This window comes from Bubalus bubalis, chromosome 11, assembly GCF_019923935.1.
Source record: "Bubalus bubalis isolate 160015118507 breed Murrah chromosome 11, NDDB_SH_1, whole genome shotgun sequence".
NCBI classification, from domain to species: Eukaryota; Metazoa; Chordata; class Mammalia; order Artiodactyla; family Bovidae; genus Bubalus; species Bubalus bubalis.
In genome coordinates this window covers 57,016,483-57,036,719 of record NC_059167.1, presented here as the reverse complement: position 1 = coordinate 57,036,719, position 20,237 = coordinate 57,016,483, and the positions used below count along the sequence as shown (strand labels likewise).

At 37.2% G+C, this 20,237-nt stretch overlaps 1 protein-coding gene across 18 annotated transcripts in view; it reads left to right on the top strand.

The window, feature by feature from the left end:
* Positions 1-20,237, top strand: part of HERC1 (HECT and RLD domain containing E3 ubiquitin protein ligase family member 1) — a 237,851-nt gene that overhangs the window by 91,738 nt on the left and 125,876 nt on the right. For all 18 annotated transcript variants that reach the window (XM_044925089.2, XM_044925090.2, XM_044925098.2 and 15 more), the window contains 10 exons: positions 3,188-3,284; positions 3,846-3,989; positions 5,365-5,492; positions 7,759-7,903; positions 8,280-8,451; positions 10,370-10,504; positions 10,837-11,002; positions 14,778-14,903; positions 15,872-16,093; positions 20,046-20,198. In XM_044925089.2, the coding sequence (XP_044781024.2) occupies positions 3,188-3,284; positions 3,846-3,989; positions 5,365-5,492; positions 7,759-7,903; positions 8,280-8,451; positions 10,370-10,504; positions 10,837-11,002; positions 14,778-14,903; positions 15,872-16,093; positions 20,046-20,198 (1,488 nt within the window). The remainder of the gene's footprint in view (positions 1-3,187; positions 3,285-3,845; positions 3,990-5,364; positions 5,493-7,758; positions 7,904-8,279; positions 8,452-10,369; positions 10,505-10,836; positions 11,003-14,777; positions 14,904-15,871; positions 16,094-20,045; positions 20,199-20,237) is intronic.

The window sequence follows — 20,237 nt, the reverse complement described above, 5'->3', positions numbered from 1 at the left end:
CTGGTAAAGAATCTGCCTGCAATGAAGGAGACCCTGGTTCAATTTCTGTGTTGGGAAGATCCTCTGGAGAAAGGATTGGCTACCCACTCCAGTGTTCTTGGGCTTCACTGGTGGATCAGATGGTACAGAATCTGCCTGCAATGCGGGAGATCTGGGTTTGATCCCTGGGTTGGGAAGATGCCCTGGAGGAGGGCATAGCAACCCACTCCAGTGTTCTTGCCTAGAGAAGCCCCATGGACAGGTACTTGACAGGCTACAGTCCATGGGTTGCAGAGTCAGACACGACTGAGTGACTAAGCACAGCACAGTGAACAAAAGAGACAAGTTTCTTACTCTCGTGGATCTTTATTTTATTTTATTTTTTAATTTAATTTTATTTTTAAACTTTACAAAATTGTATTAGTTTTGCCAAATATCAAAATGAATCCGCCACAGTGGGCTGGAGATAATAAGTAAGCAAACATAGAAAGTAATTTCAAATAACGGTAAAGAAAAAATTGAGTAATGTAACAGATACTAACTTTGATGGGGTGTGATGCTAGATAATGAGATCAGAAGGGTCTCTTGGAGTAAATGGCATTTTAACAAAAACTTAAATGAGGCATTAAAAGTGGTTAAGCAAGTTGCCCAAGGTCACACACAAATAATTAGCACCATTAGAAACTGAATCTAGAACTCCTCTTTTTGTTTCTCTTTTACCTTTCCTTAAAGAAATGAAGTCATTTTCCTAACTTAAAATTATATGCAATTTTGTAAGTTCCTCCATTTTAAGATTGCATTCTTTCTATGAATATTTTCTTTTATAAAAACCTTTAAAATTTTATTTTATATCAGAATTAAAAGTGGGATACTTTGCTTTCATGGGAGTTTGTCTGACAAGGTTGGCCGTCAAATGAATTTTCAGTTCGGTTTAGTTCATTCGCTCAGTCATGTCCGACTGTTTGTGACCCCATGAACCCCAGCACACCAGGCCTCCCTGTCCATCACCAACTCCTGGAGTCCACCCAAACCCATGTCCATCGAGTCAGTCATGCCATCCAACCATCTCCTCTGTCATCCCCTTCTCTTCCTGCCCTCCATCTTTCCCAGCATTAGGGTCTTTTCAAATGAGTCAGCTCTTTTCATCAGGTGGCCAAAGTATTGGAGTTGCAGCTTCAAAATCAGTCCTACCAATGAACACCCAGGACTGATCCCCTTTAGGATGGACTGGTTGGATCGCCTTGCAGTCCAAGGGACTCTCAAGAGTCTTCTCCAGCACCACAGTTCAAAAGCATCAATTCTTTGGCACTCAGCTTTCTTCACTGTCCAACTCTCACATCCATACATGACTACTGGAAAAACCATAGCCTTGACTAGATGAACCTTTGTTGGCAAAGTAATGTCTCTGCTTTGTAATATGCTGTCTAGGTTGGTCATAACCTTCCTTCTAAGGAGTAAGCATCTTTTAATTTCATGGCTGCAATCACCATCTTCAGTGATTTTGGAGCCCCCCAAAATAAAGTCAGCCACTGTTTCCACTGTGTCCCCATCTATTTGCCATGAAGTGATGGGACCAGATGCCATGATCTTAGTTTTCTGAATGTTGAGCTTTAAGCCAACTTTTTCACTCTCCTCTTTCACTTTCATCAAGGGTCTCTTTAGTTCTTCTTCACTTTCTGCCATAAGGGTGGTGTCATCTGCCTATCTGAGGTTATTAGTATTTCTCCCGGCAGTCTTGATTCCAGCTTGTGCTTCCTCCAGCTCAGTGTTTCTCATGATGTGTACTCTGCATATAAGTTAAATAAGCAGGGTGACAATATACAGCCTTGACGTACTCCTTTTCCTATTTGGAACCAGTCTGTTGTTCATGTCCAGTTCTAACTGTTGCTTCCTGACCTGCATACAGGTTTCTCAAGGAGCAGGTCAGATGGTCTGGTATTTGCTGGAGCAAATGAATTTTACGTTATTATAACTTTAAATGTTTAAGACATCAGCCTTAAAGCAGTGAGCCTTAGAACATTCCACTTAACATCAAGGGATCTTTTGATAAAGGGTTGAATATGGGACTCGAAGAAACTTGAGAAAATACTCTTTAAAATTATATTGTTTTTAGTTTTTCTAGTACCTTTTTTCTCAGTTTCCATTGTTTTTAATATTTTGGCCCTGTTTCATGACTTTAAACCCAGTGATTGAACCCAGGCCACCACCGTGAAAGTGCTTAGTCCTAACCACTGGACCTCCAGGGAATTCCCTACTTATATTCTTTTAATGTTCCATTTTACAGTGGAAACATTACCAGTTAAAAATAACTTAGTATGAATATCATGAAGGAAAAAGTCCCCAAAATGAATTAATAATTTACAGGTAAAATTTTCAGAAATCCTTAATAGATTATCTAAAATGTATTAGGTGCTCAGTATTTTTAATTGAACCTTAGATTTTCTAAAGTGAGTTCTGACTTTTGCAGATTAAAAAACCTGGTTATTAGTACAGATATTTTTCTGTTTATTTTTCAGAAGTTAGTGAATTTGATCATTGTTAAAAGGTATAAGTGATCCCCCAAATTGTGCTGCCATATACCCTTATTTCCCTGATTCTGCTTATCAACTCTGTAGCTATTTGAGGGTAAAGAGATACTGTTAAGAGTTTAATTGATATAAACTTATATACTCCTTAGATCTTCTTTCATTGGTAACAGTCAGTGTGTTTTTGAGAGTTAGCCCTATTATGTAATGAATTTTTCTTGATTAACCAGGACTGGATTATATTTAAAAATCTAAATGTTTTATTTAAAAATTTTTCATTGTGTCATGAGTGTTCAGCCCCATCCAGGTCTTTGAATAAAGAGTTGATTGGTGATGTAGTATTGTTGTAAGTGATTAGATTGATGTATTTGGGGTGGGGAGGCAAGGGGTGAGAGGGTGCTGCTAACCTTTACAATCTTTTCGTGGGAATTAAGAAAAGTTGTCCTTTCTTGGTAGAAGTCAGAGCTTGTGGCTTGGCCAGCAGAGCTTTGGCTGTATTTCAGCACTTTCTTGACCCTTTAGCTAGGCACCCTTGTCTGGAGCAAAAGCTTCTAAACTGTACATGGCACTTCGTGGATGAGTTGTGAATATCCGTATCTCTGAAGTCTCTGTGCACAGAGTCAAAGGTGAGGTCTGTTTTGTAGCATCTTTGTATCATCAGATTCCCTTTGTGTGCAATGCAGGTAGTTGTCTGTGTGTCAGCGGGATACAGACATAGTGCTGCTGTCACAGAGGATGGCGAATTATACACATGGGGTGAAGGAGATTTTGGAAGATTAGGTAAGATTTTTTAATAATTGAAGTTATTCTTACAGAAAAATAGAAATGACAGTGGTTATTGAGAAGCAGTGAGACTGATGGGCCGATGACTCTTTATTTTTTTAGTTTTAAGCTCAGAGAAAGATAATTTTATAGAGAGAGTACCTAGATTCTGGTGCTTTTAAGATGTAATTAAATCTAGCTGGTATTTACTATAGGCGTTATAGGATTTCAGGGATAAGAAAGATACCATCCTAAAGTGATCCTGAAATGTGTAATATAGAGGTAGTGAAAACAAGTTAACATTAACATGATACTAGACAGCTATAGATAGGTGCTATGAGAGGAGCATGATAGAATGTTCTGCTGATTCCCTGAAGGAACTGAGTACCTCATAAATGGAGCAGCCTAGAAGATTAGATGTGAAGATATTAGAAATGATTCAGGTTTTCATATTTAATTGCACTTTAACAATTCCTCAATTCTGTGTAAGTAACTTGTAATGTTTATTCTACCTGTGAAGTAATGACTTAAAGAAAGAGTTAACATTATTTCTTTGTTGTTGTGTGTGTTTTATCCAAGGTCATGGTGACAGTAATAGCCGTAACATCCCAACATTAGTAAAAGACATTAGCAATGTAGGAGAAGTTTCTTGTGGCAGTTCACATACTATTGCTTTATCTAAAGATGGGAGAACTGTATGGTCTTTTGGAGGAGGAGACAATGGTATGTAAAAAATTATTTATGGATAACTTTGGCTTTTTTTTTCCTTGAGTTTTAAAAATTTTATTTTTTAGTTGTACAAGCCTATTGCAGAGAACTCACATACAGATGAGCAAATGTTTTTTCTGACATTGAAAAAATTAAAATGAACTGTTTCTACAAAAGTTGCTCATAAACATTGTTAAAATTTTGGGAGATAGACATCTAAATGTTATACATATGCACTTATATAAATATGTGCATATATTTCTATATAGATGTTTTAAAAAAAGAAAGCAGACCTATCTATACCATAGATACTATCTTGCAACCTTTTGGTTTTTGTCTAATAGTATCTCATGAATATCTTTCTGTGTCAACAAACATGGCTGTACATTTTTCTTTTCAATGGCTCAAAGTATTCTTTCCTGTGATTGTAGCAAAACTTACAAAGCAATTTATTATTGTTGAATATCTAGACTGTTTCCAGTTTTTTTCAGTATCAAAAACAGAGTAGTGAATGACAGTCTTTTCCTACATTTCTTAGTCACTCCCACCAGCAATATGAGAATGCTCACTTCCCTATATTCCTCAACAATACTGGCAAGTAAAATTAAGATGATTTAAAAAATAGTTTCAATAGTGAAAATGGTATTTAGTTTGTATTTACTTCTTAGGGAGTTTCTTGGCCTCCCCGCCCCCCCCGCCCCCAGCCCGGTGATTTGCCAAGTTTTCTGTTTGGTGAATTATTGAGTCTTTTTAAAAAAATAAAAAATACTTGTATGTATACATATTCTTGAATGTGTGTGCTAAGTCACTTCAGTCCTTTCTGACTCTTTGCGACCCTGTGGACAGTAGCCCTCTGTCCTAGTCTCTTCTGTCCATGGGATTCTCCAGGCAAGAATATTGGGAGTGGATCCAGGGGAATCTTCCCTACCCAGGAATCAAACCTACATCTCTTATATCTCTGGATTTGGTAGGCAGGTTCTTTACCACTAGTGCCATCTGAGAAGACCACACAGTCTTGTATAGGACCTGTTTATTTTATCAGCAAATGTGAAGTTAGAAATATGACCATTAAAGAGGAGAAAGGCAGTAAATGAATTTTGTGTATCTCTCTTAAAGTGGTTTTTATTGCTTGAAATTGAAGAAACCTATTGTTTACTGGTTTTTTTTCTTGTAATGAAACCATTCATTTGTTAATATCCTCTGCTATCAGAAACTCTAAGTTTTCTAAGATGTTGCTAAGTTTTCTCAGATGAGCTTTCTAAGATGTGAACAATATGTCAGGTTAGTCATGGAAAGGTTAGTGATGTTTATGAACATTAATAGTTAGAAAAAGAGTAAAGTTTCTTTGAAACAAATAAGTTGTTTAACTTGAATGTGTTTGTTTTTATAGGCAAACTTGGCCATGGTGATACCAACAGAGTGTATAAACCTAAAGTTATTGAAGCTTTACAAGGAATGTTCATTCGTAAAGTTTGTGCTGGAAGTCAGTCTTCACTTGCTTTGACATCAACAGGACAGGTAAGACTAAGGGATGAGCATAAAAGGTTGAGAGTATTTCAGAGGGCCAGGTGACTAAAAAGTAATAATCGTATTTAAGTTTTGAAGTTAATCTACTGAAAGGAAATATTTTCTCTTGTTTGAAGAAGTTGAGTATCTGAGAAGGAACGAAGTTTTCTGACTTGACCTTTGTGAGCTAGATAGACTTCCTGTTAACTCCATGTTCTTTGTATTAAGATCATTTTAAAAAGCCTTCTAGCACTAAATACCCTTTAAACCTTTTCCTAGAACTCATGAATAGTGGGGGAAAGTGAGAATCAGTTCAGTTCAGTCGCTCTTTGTTCGTGTCTGACTCTTTGCAACCCCATGAATTGCAGCACGCCAGGCCTCCCTGTGCATCACCAACTCCCAGAGTTCACGCAAACTCATGTCCATCGAGTCGGTGATGCCATCCAGCCATCTCATCCTCTGTCATCCCCTTCTCCTCCTGCCCCCAATCCCTCCCAACATCAGAGTCTTTTCCAGTAAATCAACTCTTCGCATGAGGTGGCCAAAGTACTGGAGTTTCAGCTTTAGCATCAGTCCTTCAAAGAACACCCAGGACTGATCTCCTTTAGAATGGACTGGTTGGATCTCCTTGCAGTCCAAGGGACTCTCAAGAGTCTTTTCCAATACTGCAGTTCAAAAGCATCAATTCTTTGGCACTCAGCTTTCTTCACTGTCCAACTCTCACATCCATACATGACCACTGGAAAAACCATAGCCTTGACTAGAAGGACCTTTGTTGGCAAAGTAATGTCTCTGCTTTTCAATATGTTATCTAGGTTGGTCATAACTTTCCTTCCAAGGAGTAAGCATCTTTTAATTTCATGGCTGCAATCACCATCTGCAGTGATTTTGGAGCCCCAAAAAATAAAGTCTGACATTGTTTCCACTGTTTCCTCATCTATTTACCAGGAAGTGATGGGACCAGATGCCATGATCTTAGTTTTCTGAATGTTGAACTTTAAGCCAACTTTTTAACTCTCCTCTTTCACTTTCATCAAGAGGCTTTTTAGTTCCTCTTCACTTTCTGCCATAAGGGTGGTGTCATCTGCATATCTGAGGTTATTGATATTTCTCCCAGCAATCTTGATTCAAGCTTGTGCTTCTTCCAGCCCAGCATTTCTCATGATATACTCTGCTGGAATCAGTGATATAAACTAAGAAGGCAAGAAGGGGATCAAAAGAGAGATCAAGGAGAATATTTCCAGATGGAAAATAATCTGAGAGGGTTAGGTGTTTCTGGAAAAGGGTTACTCAGGCTTAAGATAGTCAGAATTGTGTAATCCCTTTAAACTTTTGATTTTCTCCATGCATGTTTTAACCTCCCTCTGTTCATTGGTGGTGGAAAGGGTCCAGCTCTGGCGATTGGTTCAGTTCAGTCTCTCAGTCGTGTCTGACTCTTTGTGACCCCACGGACTGCAGCCTGCAGCATGCCAGGCTTCCCTGTCCATCACCAACTCGTGGAGCTTGTTCAAACTCACGTCTATTGAATCGGTGATGGCATCCAACCGTCTCATCTTCTGTCGTCCCCTTCTCTTTTTGCCCTCAATCTTTCCCAGCATCAGGGTCTTTTCTAATGAGATGGCTCTTTGCGTCTGGTGGCCAAACTATTGGAGCTTTAGCTTTAGCATCAGTCCTTCCAGTGAATAATCAGGACTGATTTCCTTTAGGATGGACTGGTTGGATCTCCTTGCAGTCCAAGGGACTCTCAAGAATCTTCTCCATTGAACCACCATTGAAAAGTATTAATTCTTCGGTCCTCAGATTTCTTTATAGTCCAACTCTCACATGCATACATGACTGCTGGAAAAATCATAGCTTTGACTAGACATTCAGAGTCTCTGCTTTTTAATGAACTGTCTAGGTTGGTCATAACTTTTCTTCCAAGGAGCAAGCGTCTTTTAATTTCATGGCTGCAATCACCATCTACAGTGATTTTGGAGCCCCCAGAAATAGTCTGTCACTGTTTCCATTGTTTCCCCATCTATTTGCCATGAAGTGATGGGACCAGATGCCATGATCTCAGTTATTTGAATGTTGAGTTTTAAGCCAGCTTTTTCACTCTCCTCTTTCACTTTCATCAAGAGACTCTTCAGTTCCACTTCACTTTCTGCCATAAAGCGAAAGCTATGGTAATAGACTGACAATGATCGAATCTGTGTCTCCTGCATTGGCAGGCGGATTGTTTACTACTGAGCCACCAGGGAAACCCTAACATATAGTGTATTTTTGTTTGTTTCAGGTCTATGCTTGGGGCTGTGGAGCTTGTCTAGGTTGTGGTTCATCAGAAGCTACTGCACTGAGACCAAAGCTTATTGAAGAACTGGCTGCCACAAGAATAGTTGATATTTCTATTGGAGACAGTCATTGTTTGGCTCTTTCTCATGGTAAGATCATTTGTTTTTAAAGAGATAGTGTTAAAGAGTACCTTTCATAAGTGTTTTATATTTATTTATTTCTCTTTTTTTGGGCTGTGCTGGATCTTTGTTGCAGTGTGCGGGCTTCTCATTGTGGTGGCTTCTCTTGCTGTGTGCGAATTGTGGGTTCTAGGGTGCGCAGGCTTCAATAGTTGTGGCATGTGGGCCTAGTAGTTGTGGGCATGGGCTTAGTTGCTCTGTGGCATGTGGGGTCTTCCCAGACCAGGGATTGAACCTGTGTCCTCTGCATTGGCAGGTGGATTCTTAAATCACTGGACCACTGGGGAATTCCAGTGTTTTACATTTAAATTTGAGTTTTCATTTGTTCTTTATGTTTTGTTTTCAGATAATGAAGTTTATGCCTGGGGAAATAACTCAATGGGGCAGTGTGGACAAGGAAACTCCACAGGTCCTATTACTAAACCAAAGAAAGTAAGTGGCTTAGATGGCATAGCTATTCAACAGATCTCTGCTGGAACATCACATAGTCTAGCATGGACTGCTCTTCCTAGGGACAGGTAAGTGTACCCCTGTTTAAAATTTCCTGTGTTTTATTAACAGCAAAAACACTAATAAAAGCAGAAATAATTGAACATTGTTCATGTATTATTCAACAATGATTTTTATTCAAAATAAATTTTTAATTTTTATTAAATTATTTTTTATTCAAATACTCTTCTGAATATTTCTGATAATGGCTTTTTTTACTGTCATACACATGCCATCTAGATATCTTTCAATTTGAATGTTGAGGTTAAATGTATTTCATAAGCAAGAAGTTATATTGTACATTAAAATACTATCTTAATTTAAATGTCTTTTAAACATTTTGAATTCCTTCTCTCTCTCCAGATACTGATCTTAAAAATTGTGTCCACTTATCAGGAGGAAACTAAATTAAAATAATCAAAATCAGAACTAGGTGTCATTGATTTTTAATAATAGTTAATTAGTTTCCATGCCCTTTATCTGTGTCATTGTTTTTTTAAGCAGTGGCCATATTTTTAGATAAAGGAAGTTACTTTTTGCAGAAATTTAACTTTTTCCTAACATGATAACCATCGGAGAAGGCAATGGCACCCCACTCCAGTACTCCTGCCTGGAAAATCCCATGGACAGAGGAGCCTGGTGGGCTGCAATCCATGGGGTCGCTGAGGGTCGGACACGACTGAGCGACTTCACTTTCACTTTTCATTTTCATGTATTGGAGAAGAAAATGGCAACCCACTCCAGTGTTCTTGCCTGGAGAATCCCAGGGACGGGGGAGCCTGGTGGGCTGCCATCTATGGGGTCACACAGAGTTGGAGACTCCTGAAGTGACTTAGCAGCAGCAACATGATAACCATATCGTTTTAGATAATCAGATAATTTTTAGCCAATATTTGAAGATTGAATTTTAAGAAATTTGGGAGTTATTTCAGCTATGTTCAGATGTATATGGGCTAATTTATAATTTGCAATATATTGTATTTGTGTTCTAAACCTTTGGTTCAGATGTGGTTTATTATAACATTCTGACCAATTTTAAACATCTGTAGATAATTACCCTCTAAAACAAAAGCTGAAAATACTATAAATTGAATATAAATAACTTAGTGTCAGTGTTAAATCTTCAGGTTTCTACTTTATATGTAGAAAATGATTTCCAAGATCTTGAAAATTTTCACAAGAGTTTTGAACAGGTTTTCTTTTAGTATTGAGTTGGCCAAAAGTTCTTTCAGGCTTTTCCATAAATCCTACGGAAAAACCTGAACAAACTTTTTGGCCCACCCACTACATTTCAAGATATCACTGTACAGAGTCAGGCTATTTTTCTTAATATGAACTGTACATCTTATGGATCCTAAGAACCAGAAGGGGCTGTAGTAATTCATGCCGTTCAGCACTTTGACTTAAGGTGAATGAATATCCAGACCTCCTAAATTAAGTAGTGGCTAAAATTAAGTGGAGAAGGCAATGGTACCCCACTCCAGTACTCTAGCCTGGAAAATCCCATGGACGGAGGAGCCTGGTAGGCTGCAGTCCATGGGGTCGCTGAGAGTCGGACACGACTGAGCGACTTCACTTTCACTTTTCACTTTCATGTATTGGAGAAGAAAATGGCAACCCACTCCAGTGTTCTTGCCTGGAGAATCCCAGGGACGGGGGAGCCTGGTGGGCTGCTGTCTATGGGGTCACATAGAGTCGGACACGACTGAAGTGACTTAGCATAGCATAGCATAGCATATATTTTCTTCTTGAAGAATTCTAGAAATGGCATATTCTTGGTCTTCTTCAGTCGATAAAATGAAGGGTTTTTATCACCTTTTTAATCAGAAAGGTCTTTGTATATCTTATTGATATGTTTCAACTTTAGTACCCTTAATTTTTATTTTTGATTGTGTGTGAAAATTTCATGTTAAGGGTATTTCATGATTTTCTTATGCTTCCTTCTAGACAAGTTGTTGCCTGGCACCGACCTTATTGTGTAGATCTTGAAGAGAGTACCTTCTCACACCTTCGTTCATTTCTTGAGAGATATTGTGATAAAATAAACAGTGAGATTCCCCCACTCCCTTTCCCTTCATCAAGGTATGTTATATAATATATGTGTATTTGTATGTGTCTGTGTGTATGTGCACACGTGCACACATATCAATTACTCATTTTGAATTTTGAGTTATTCTTTCTTACTCAATTTCTCCCTCAATTTTATGAAATTTTATTAAAAAAAGAGCTCAACATCCATACTTACTGATAATAAGCTTTAGGAAAAATTATCCATAAATTCATGAACTATGATTTTAAAATTACTGTTAGTCATAATTTGAAAAAAATTTTAAAGAGAAAAAAAATGTTACCCAAAGTAGATAGCACATGCTCTTTTATATTCCAGAAGTTTATAGCAGTTTATTTGGTTTCAGGGAACACCACAATTTCCTCAAACTGTGCCTGAAGCTGCTTTCAAATCACCTTGCTCTTGCACTTGCGGGAGGGGTAGCTACTAGCATCCTTGGGAGACAGGCAGGTCCACTTCGAAATTTGCTCTTCAGACTGATGGACTCAACTGTCCCAGATGAAATCCAAGAGGTAAGAGTATAAGACTTGTACATCTATGTCTCAGTCACATTTCTCCTTGAGGTTGTAGCCTGTAAATTCAGCTTTGTATTGGTAAATTTCAACTGGATGTTCTTTCTGTTACTTCTGTTTTCCTGGTGGGAGTAAATTTTTTTTACTTGTCCTTTTTGTTAGCTTGTCTAACCTAAAGGTCAAATGTCACTTCTGAGAAACCTTTCATTTCCTGCTGTGCTGCCAGGTTTGATTTCTCCATGTATGTTCTCATCACATCACATTGTTTTGTGGTTGTCTGCTTACAACTGTGTTTCTCTTTTCCGCCAGAAGATGAATTTCTGAGCACAAGTACCCAATTTTATTGTGGTAGAATGCATACAACATAAACTTTGCCATCTTAACCATTTTTAAGTATACAGTTCAGTGGTATTAAATAAATTTATAATGTTGTACAACCATCACCACTGTTTATCTCTCTCTTTTCATCTTACAAATTGAAATTCTGTATCCATGAAACAATAACATACCATTCTCCCCCTTCCTTCAGCCACTAGCAACTACTATTCTACTTTCTTTCTCTATGATTTTGACACTTGTATGTCATAATTTCTTTCTCTACGATTTGGACACTTATATGTCATAGAAGTGGAATCATACATTGTCTGTCAGTGGTTTTTTTCACTTAGCATAACGTTGTCATAATTTATCCGTGTTAAGTAGCATGTGTCAGAATTTCCTTTTTAAGGCTGAATAATCTTTTGCTATTTGTATATATTAAATTTTTGCTCATCTGTCATCTTTATGACCTTGAATTGAACTGTGGTTTCTTAGATATGATGCCCAAACACAAGCAGCCAAGAAAAAAGATAAATTAGACTTTATAAAAATTGAAATACATTTATTTTTATGCTGGTGCTGGAGAGGGAATGCTGAGCTGTTGGTTATGAAGAGTGACAAATTAAACTTTACCACTTGAAACTGTTGCTTCAAGTACAGATCAGGCAAGGAACAAACTCTGCAACATCCATCAGGACCAAAGAAGAGTACACTTAAGTTGAAGACATAACACTTGATCTGAAACAAGAAATTTGTGCCTGCTCAACAGCTTTGAAAGAACACTTCCAAATGCTGCTAGTAGTCTTTGTTTTTTTAAAAATTAACAAACATTTATGCTTAAAATGACAATATCAACAAAATGAAAATAAAACTCACAGAATGGGAGAGATATTTGTAAATCATGTGTCATGTCTCATAAGATTCTAGTTTCCAGAATATATAAAATATTCTTGCAACTCAACAGTAAAAAGACAGCCCAATCAAAAAATGAGTCAAAAATCTGAATAGACATGTCTTCAAAGAAGAAATACCTAAGGGCAGTATGTACATGAAAGAAATGTTCATCATTAGGCATAAGGGAAATGCAAATTAAAATCACAGTGAGATACTACTTCATACCCATTGAATCGTTGTAATCAAAAAGACTGATAATAGGATTTCCCTGGTGGTCTAGTGGCTAAGAATCCGCCTGCCATTGCAGAGGATATGGGTTTGAAACCTGGTCCAGGAGGATTCCACATGCCACCGGGCTACTATGCCCATGCACCACAACTACTGAGCCAGTGCTCTAGAGCCTGCGCGCTGCAGCTGCTGAAGCCTGTGCTCTGCAGTAAAGTAATCCACCACAATGAGAAGCCTGCACACAGCAACAAAGACCCAGGGCGGCAGCAACAACAACAACAACAAAAACCTGATAATAACGAGCATTGGTGAAGATGTACAGAAATTGGAACCTTCATATATTGCTGATGGGAATATAAAATGATACATCCACTTTGGAAAACAGGTAGTTCTGTTAATAGTTAAACGTACAGTTACCATATAAAGTAGCAATTCCACCTGCGTCTATATCTGAGAATTTATTAAAAACTTGTACATGAATGTTCAGAACAGTATTATTCATTATAGCCAAAAAGTGGAAACAAACAAATGTCTGTCAGCTGGAGAAGGGATGAACAAAATGTATGTCCATACAATGTAATGTTATTCAGCTATAGAAGGGAATGAAGTACTTATACAGGCTACAGCATGGGTGACTCTTCTAACCATGCTAAATGAAAGAAATGAGTCACAGAAGGTCACATACTATATGAAATGTGCAGAGTAAGCAAATCCATTGAGACACAAGGTAGGTTAATTTGTTGTCAGAAGTTTTGGGTGAGGAAGAGATGGGAAGTGGCTGCTCATGGGCAAGGTTTTTTTGAGGGTGATGAAAATGTCCTAAATTAGATAGTGGTGATGGTTACACAACTCTGAATAAACTAAACCTACTGAATTTTATACTTTCAAAAGTAAATTTTATGATGTGAATTGTATGTCAATTAAAAAAAAAAGCAAAACGGATACAGTGATTTTTCCATAAGAATTGTAGAAAAATTCTTCTAGCTTTCAGATTGTTAGTGAGAAAATCTATGCTATTCAAATTTTTAATCCTTTTATGGATATCTTTTCCTTTCTGGATTCTATAACAAGTTCTACTTCTCTGTTCTCATATTTTAAAATGATGTGAACTGTTGTGGGTCCAGTTTTATCCGTTGTCACGTATATTTGGATAGACTCTTAATTTGGAAACTCATAGCCTTCAGTATTAAGAAATTATCTTGAAGTGTGTGATGATTTCCTCTTCACTGTTTTCTATGTTCTTTCTCTCTCTCTCTGAAACTCATTATTGGGTAATAGACCTCCTAGATCATTCCTCTGAATTTTCTTAGGTTTTCTTTCCTGTTTTTTATCTTTTCTTTCCTCTACTTTATGAGAAATTTAATTTTTATATTCTAACCCTGCTATTGAGGTTTTATTTTCTTATGTTTTTAATTTATAAGAGCTGTTTTCTTAATCATATAGAGTGTTTCTTTTTTTCTTATTCAGCACCATTATTTTAGTGATTAAGAAGCTATGACCCAGAGAAGTTTGAGGCTTAAGATAATAGAGCTATTTTTTAAGCTGTTCCTGCTACCTACACATTTGTTTGGCTAAGGCCTGCTCCGTTTTTAACCTAAATGCCTAATCCTCAGGGAGACCCTCCATGATGAGCCCATGCAAGTGTGCTTAAGTCGCTTCAGTCATGTCCAGTTCTGTGCCACCCTATGGACTGTAGCCCACTAGGCTCCTCTGTCCAAGGGATTCTCCAGGCAAGAATACTGGAGCAGGTTGCCATGCCCTCCTCCAGTGAGTCTTCCAGACCAAGGGCTTGAACCTGCATCTCTTATATGTTTCCTGCATTGGCAGGCAGGTTCTTTACCACTAGCGCCCACCTGGGTAGCCCATAGACTGTGTTAATTGCCTTTATGTATGGGTGCTCACTCAAGTTTGCACTTCATTTTACTTTTTCTGTGTGACTCTTTTCACACTTAAAATTGCTTACTCAGGGTCTCTTTTTCTTATTAGACTATATGCTTATGTAAGCACGGCTTTTATGTGTCTTGTTTGTTGCTACATTCCCAGCACTTTTCAAAGAGCTTTATCAGGCTCGACACTATTAGACTCAACACTGAATATTTATTGCATAATGATTAGCTATGTAGTGGCAAATCCAAAATTCTAGTCTTCTTAAAGACGTCTAAAGAAGGATTTGTCATGCTTTCTTTTATTCATATGCCACCTTCTTTAGACTTCTATGATCCACCTTCTTTAGATTTCTTTGATCTTAGTAGTCTGTGGATTTATTTTTTATGTGTTCCTATTAAAAATGTAAGAACCAAGCCAAATAAATCTACTTTTTTTTTTTTAATATAAGGTTGTAATTGAAACTCTGTCAGTGGGAGCAACCATGCTGTTACCTCCATTACGAGAACGTATGGAATTACTTCATTCTCTTTTACCCCAAGGACCTGATAGATGGGAAAGCTTATCTAAAGGACAGGTGAGCCTTTGTCTGGTATTTAAGTAAACCAGTACTATATTATCAAAAAAAGACTGAGAGCAAAATAAAACTAATCAGTTGCCAGTGTTCATGAAATAATACTTCACTTTATGAGTCTGGTACATTCTAGTATTTAATGCTTTGTGTTGGAAGAGTTCCCAGGCTTCTAATGAAAGTGAAGCAAGTGATAACTTAAGTGATTTGGGGCTCATTATTAAAATTATGTCTGATTTTTCCAATGTTGTTTACACCGTAAAGCCAGAGAACTGAATTTATTTGTAGTGTGTGGAGTTGAAATCAAGGGCATGAGCTACTGTTGGTTTCATGCCCAGAACTTTGTTTGAAATAGTTTATATAAAAAGTAAAGGAAGATGACTGTTGTGAAAAGTTCTTGATGATATGAGTATGCTTCTTCTTTCCATTTTTATTGTCATTTGTGCATTAAAATAAGTATATTTTGCTCAATCAAATTGAACACTCAATTGTAGAGTTACAGATTTCAGGGAAAAAGTGTTACTGGCAGTATAATAGCCACAGATGCTTTCCAATGAGAATTTTGCATTAGTTTAGATTTCAAGTGATAGATATATTAAACATTAGAATAGATAGTTTCATTGGTAATTTTGTAGAAGAATGTGTACTGTAATTTATCTGTTGACGTTTCCTCCTCCTTATAGTGCTAAAATTATTATGTATAGTGTGCCATTTTAGCTTAGAGTTTCAGGTAGTAAGGATGTAATACAACCCTTTAAGTTGCAGTTTCTAAAATGGTGTTAATGGGATAGCTTTTTAAAAAAACTACACATTTTCTAAAAGATTACTGTCTATTAGGATATAAAGCACATTAGTTAGCATCATAATAGTTTTTTTTTTCCCCCCTCGGGATTTTTTTTTTTTTAATTTAGTTTTCTAGTGCATTTTAAGCTAATTATTTGTTCTATTTCATCCATGGGAATATTTTTCTTTAGAGAATGCAACTGGATATTATTCTGACAAGTTTGCAAGATCATACCCATGTAGCCTCCTTACTTGGGTATAGCTCACCCTCTGATGCTGCTGACCTCTCTTCCGTATGTACTGGCTATGGAAACCTGTCAGATCAACCTTATGGCACTCAGAGCTGCCATCCAGACACTCATCTGGCTGAAATTTTGATGAAGACTCTCTTAAGAAATTTAGGATTTTATACAGTAAGTTGTCCTTTTTTTGTAATAAAAGAAAAAAGAAGAAGAAAACGTGTGTTGGGGGCTTCCCTGGCAGTCCAGTCCAGTGGTTAGGACTCTGAACTTCCAGTGCAGGAGGCACAGGTTTGATCCCTGATCAAGGAATTAAGGTCCCACATTCCACATAGCGTGGCCAAAAAAAAAAGAAAAAAATACTTGGGTTGGTTTTTTTTGAAGGGTGTGTCCCTTGGACTGCAAGGAGATCCAACCAGTCTGTTCTAAAGGAGATCAGTCCTGGGGGTGTTCTTTGGAAGGACTGATGCTAAAGCTGAAACTCCAATACTTTGGCCATCTCATGCAAAGAGTTGACTCATTGGAAAAGACCCTGATGCTGGGAGGGATTGGGGGCAGGAGGAGAAGGGGACCACAGAGGATGAGATGGCTGGATGGCATCACTGACTCGATGGACATGAGTTTGAGTGAACTCTGGGAGTTGGTGATGCACAGGGAGGCCTGGTGTGCTGCGATTCATGGGGTCGCAAAGAGTCAGACATGACTGAGCGACTGAACTGAACTGAACTTAACTGAGGGATCATTTCAGGTCAAAGTATTTTGACATTTAAACACTTAGGAAATAAATAAAACTAGACTCCACTTCCCAAAAGGGGGGAAATGTGTCAGATATTCTCAAATATTGTGGGTGCCAAGTGACTTACAGTTGAGAATTCCGAAGAGATTTATTTTGGAATTTTACCAAATTTTTTCTGATATTAATGTGTAAGAATAAACAGATAAAAATAGTCAACAACATTTTGCAAGAGAAGAATCATGAGGAAAGGATTAATCTTACCAGATAGAATCTTATAATTAAACAGTGTGGTTGATACTGACTAAAAATAGGCTGGTCAGTAGGAGAAAAGACAATGGACAGTAGTATTGCTTTTTCTTATTAGAATGCCCTTAATTCTTACTCTCTGGTATTTCTTAGATTGTTCTCTTTTTTCCTTTCCATTTCTATGGGTTCTAATCCATACCGTCATGACCTAATGGTAATAACAGTGTTTTAACTGTTGTCACTGTCACTGGTCTCCTCTCAGCATCTTACTGCTAGAATAACCTTGTTGTATTAAATAACCTCGTTTTATTAAATCAAAACTTTTTCAGACCCTTCATCATTTGGCTTATACACCACACTGTCCTGAGCTTGTGTGTAGCACATCTATCTCTTCTCTACTTGTCTGCCAGTCTGTGACTTCTTTAACACTTGACTGTTTTAGGAAGGCTTTGCTCAAACAACATTTTCTAACCATGTAATTATAACTGCATGAGAAGTATATTAGTCACTCAGTTGTGTCTGACTCTTTGCAAACCCATGGACTGCAACCTGCCAGGCTTTTCTGTCCAGGGGATTATCCAGGCAAGAATGTTGGACTTGGTAGCCATTCCCTTCTCCAGGGAATCTTCCCAACCCAGGGATCACACCTGGGTCTCCTACATTGCAGATGGATTCTTTACCTTCTGAACCACCAGGAAAGCCCAGGAAGGCTTCTAGGAAGCCTTGCTGAAATAACCTTTTCTAACCATGTAACTATAACTTAATACCTCTTATCAGTTTTTAGAGTCAAAGTGTACTGTGTAACTAAACTTCAAAGTGTTTGTGTATCATTTCATATTGTCTCCTACTCTTCAGGGTCAGGTCTGTATATTCCTTTTTTCAGTACAAGTCTTCCCTAGTAGCTCAGTTGGTAAAGAATCCTCCTGCAATGCAGGTGACCCCGGTTCAGTTCCTTGGTCGGGAAGATCCACTGGAGAAGGGATAAGCTACCCATTCCGGTATTCTTGGGCTTCCCTGGTGGCTTAGCTGGTAAGAATCTGCCTGTAATGCAGGAGATCTGGGTTTGATCCCTGGGTTGGGAAGAGCCCCTGAAGAAGGAAGCCACTACCCATTCCAGTATTCTGGCCTGGAGAATTTCCATGGACTGTATAGTCCATGGGGTCACAAAGAGCTGGATATAACTGAGTGACTTTCACTTAGTGTTGTATTCTGCCCAACTTAAAAGGTTGTTGATTAAGTCAGAGTGACAGTTGTTCCTGTAGAATTATTTTCTTTCAGATTTAAGAATATAAATTTGATCTGATGTTTGGCTGCAGGTGGAATGGAAACAATGTTATAAGTATATCCATTTGGTATTGATTGAAATTTTTCCCCAAAGTTCTATTAAAGTATTGCCTTTCTAATCCCATTAGGGCTGAAGTAGATGTGAACACGACTGAAGCGACTTAGTAGCAGCAGCAGCAGATGTGTATATTATATGGAAATGGAAATAAAATACTAACTGTAATAACTGCTTTTAGGCTGAAAATCATAAATTACTGTTTCTTTCTGATATAATTTAAACCAAGTTGTCTTGTGCTAAGATTTTAGAATAAGACTGCTTGTCTTGGTCTGTTTGTGCTGCTATAATAGAATACCACAGAGTGGACAGCTTATATACAACACAATTTATTTCTCACAGTTATGGAGATGGAAAGTCCAAGATTAAGGAGGCAGCAGATTGGTGGTACCTGTTTCTTGGTTCATAGACAGCTGTCTTCTTGCTGTGTCTTCACACAAGGGAACTCTCTGGGGTCCCTTTTATAAGGTCACTCTGCCCTCATGACTTAATCACCTCTCAGAGGCCCCACCTTCAAATACCACTGCATCGGGGATTAGGTTCAACCTAAGAATTTTGAAGGAACACATTCAGTCTCTATCAGTGTTTATTTGCCCACTTAAAATGGTGCTTATACAGTGAGGGCCTTAAAATATTCTGAGACTTTCTCTTGCATATTATAAACAAAGACCATAGTTTGTGCATAAGGGTGTTTATCACATTATTATTTATAAGAAATAGAAATTGGAAACAACTAAAATATCTAAAAATTGGGGAATGGTTGTATAAATTATATATGCTCAGTGGACTATTTTGTCTCAGATTTCATGTACATATGGTTTATGAAAATACAAAAAATATTTATAGATCTGTTAGAAAAGAGACTAAAAATAGAATATGGAATTTTATGAAAAAAGACACAAAGAAAACCAGAAAAGAAATACAGAAAAAATATTAGATACAGTGGTTGGCTAAGTGGTGATTTAAACTTTCTTTAAAAAAAATACAGTTTTAGTATGTTCTAAATTTTTTACACTATTTCTTTTTAAAAACGATTTTTAACTTGAAATAACTTAAAATTTATGCACAAATCACAAGAATTGTTCAAAGAAACATCCTGTACCCTTCAGCCATATATGCCTTTCTTCCATCCATTATTTGAAAGTAAATTGTAGAAATCATACTGGCTATTACTAAGCATTTAAGCATGCATTTCTTAAGAAGAACATTCTCTTTCTTATATAACAACAGAGCAGTTATTGAATTCAGAAAATTTAACATTGACACAGAACTATTGTATAATATATAGTTCATGCTCAAATTTATACAGTTATCCCAGTAATGCCCTTTATGGCACCCTCCCCCTGTCCCCCAAATTCAGGATCATACTTTGTATTTAGTTGTTATGTTTCTTTAGTCCACTTACTACTTTTATAATCAGAAATAAAATTAATTTCTGAGAATTGTGTTGTTAGAAATTCAAGTGTGTGAAAATCTTTACAAAAGAGGTTGGGAAAACAGTAGCATTAAAATGTTGATATGTTTTGTCTTTGGATATTGTTGTTTTCCTTTTTCTTGTTTTCTGCATTTTCAAAGTTTTTGTGGTGAAACATTATTACCTTTTTTTTAAATGGAAAAGCAAGTTGAAATTGCATGATAAATCTTAACCATATTATAGCTAATGACTGCATAGCAGTAGCAAAGATGTAGGGATTAATAATGAGAGAAAGGAGACCATGGTTTCTTAAATCAGAATTATTTATGGTAGGACATTAATTTCACTTTCAGACACTTCAGATATAATCTTCATTTATGTATCATTTTAGGATCAAGCATTTGGGGAGCTAGAAAAGAACAGTGATAAATTTCTACTTGGAACATCATCTTCAGAGAACAGTCAGCCCGCTCATCTTCATGAACTGCTATGTTCACTGCAGAAACAGCTGCTGGCATTTTGCCATATCAATAACATAAGTGAGGTATGTGATTCTTTGCTTTCTATGTCATTTCTCAGGGAC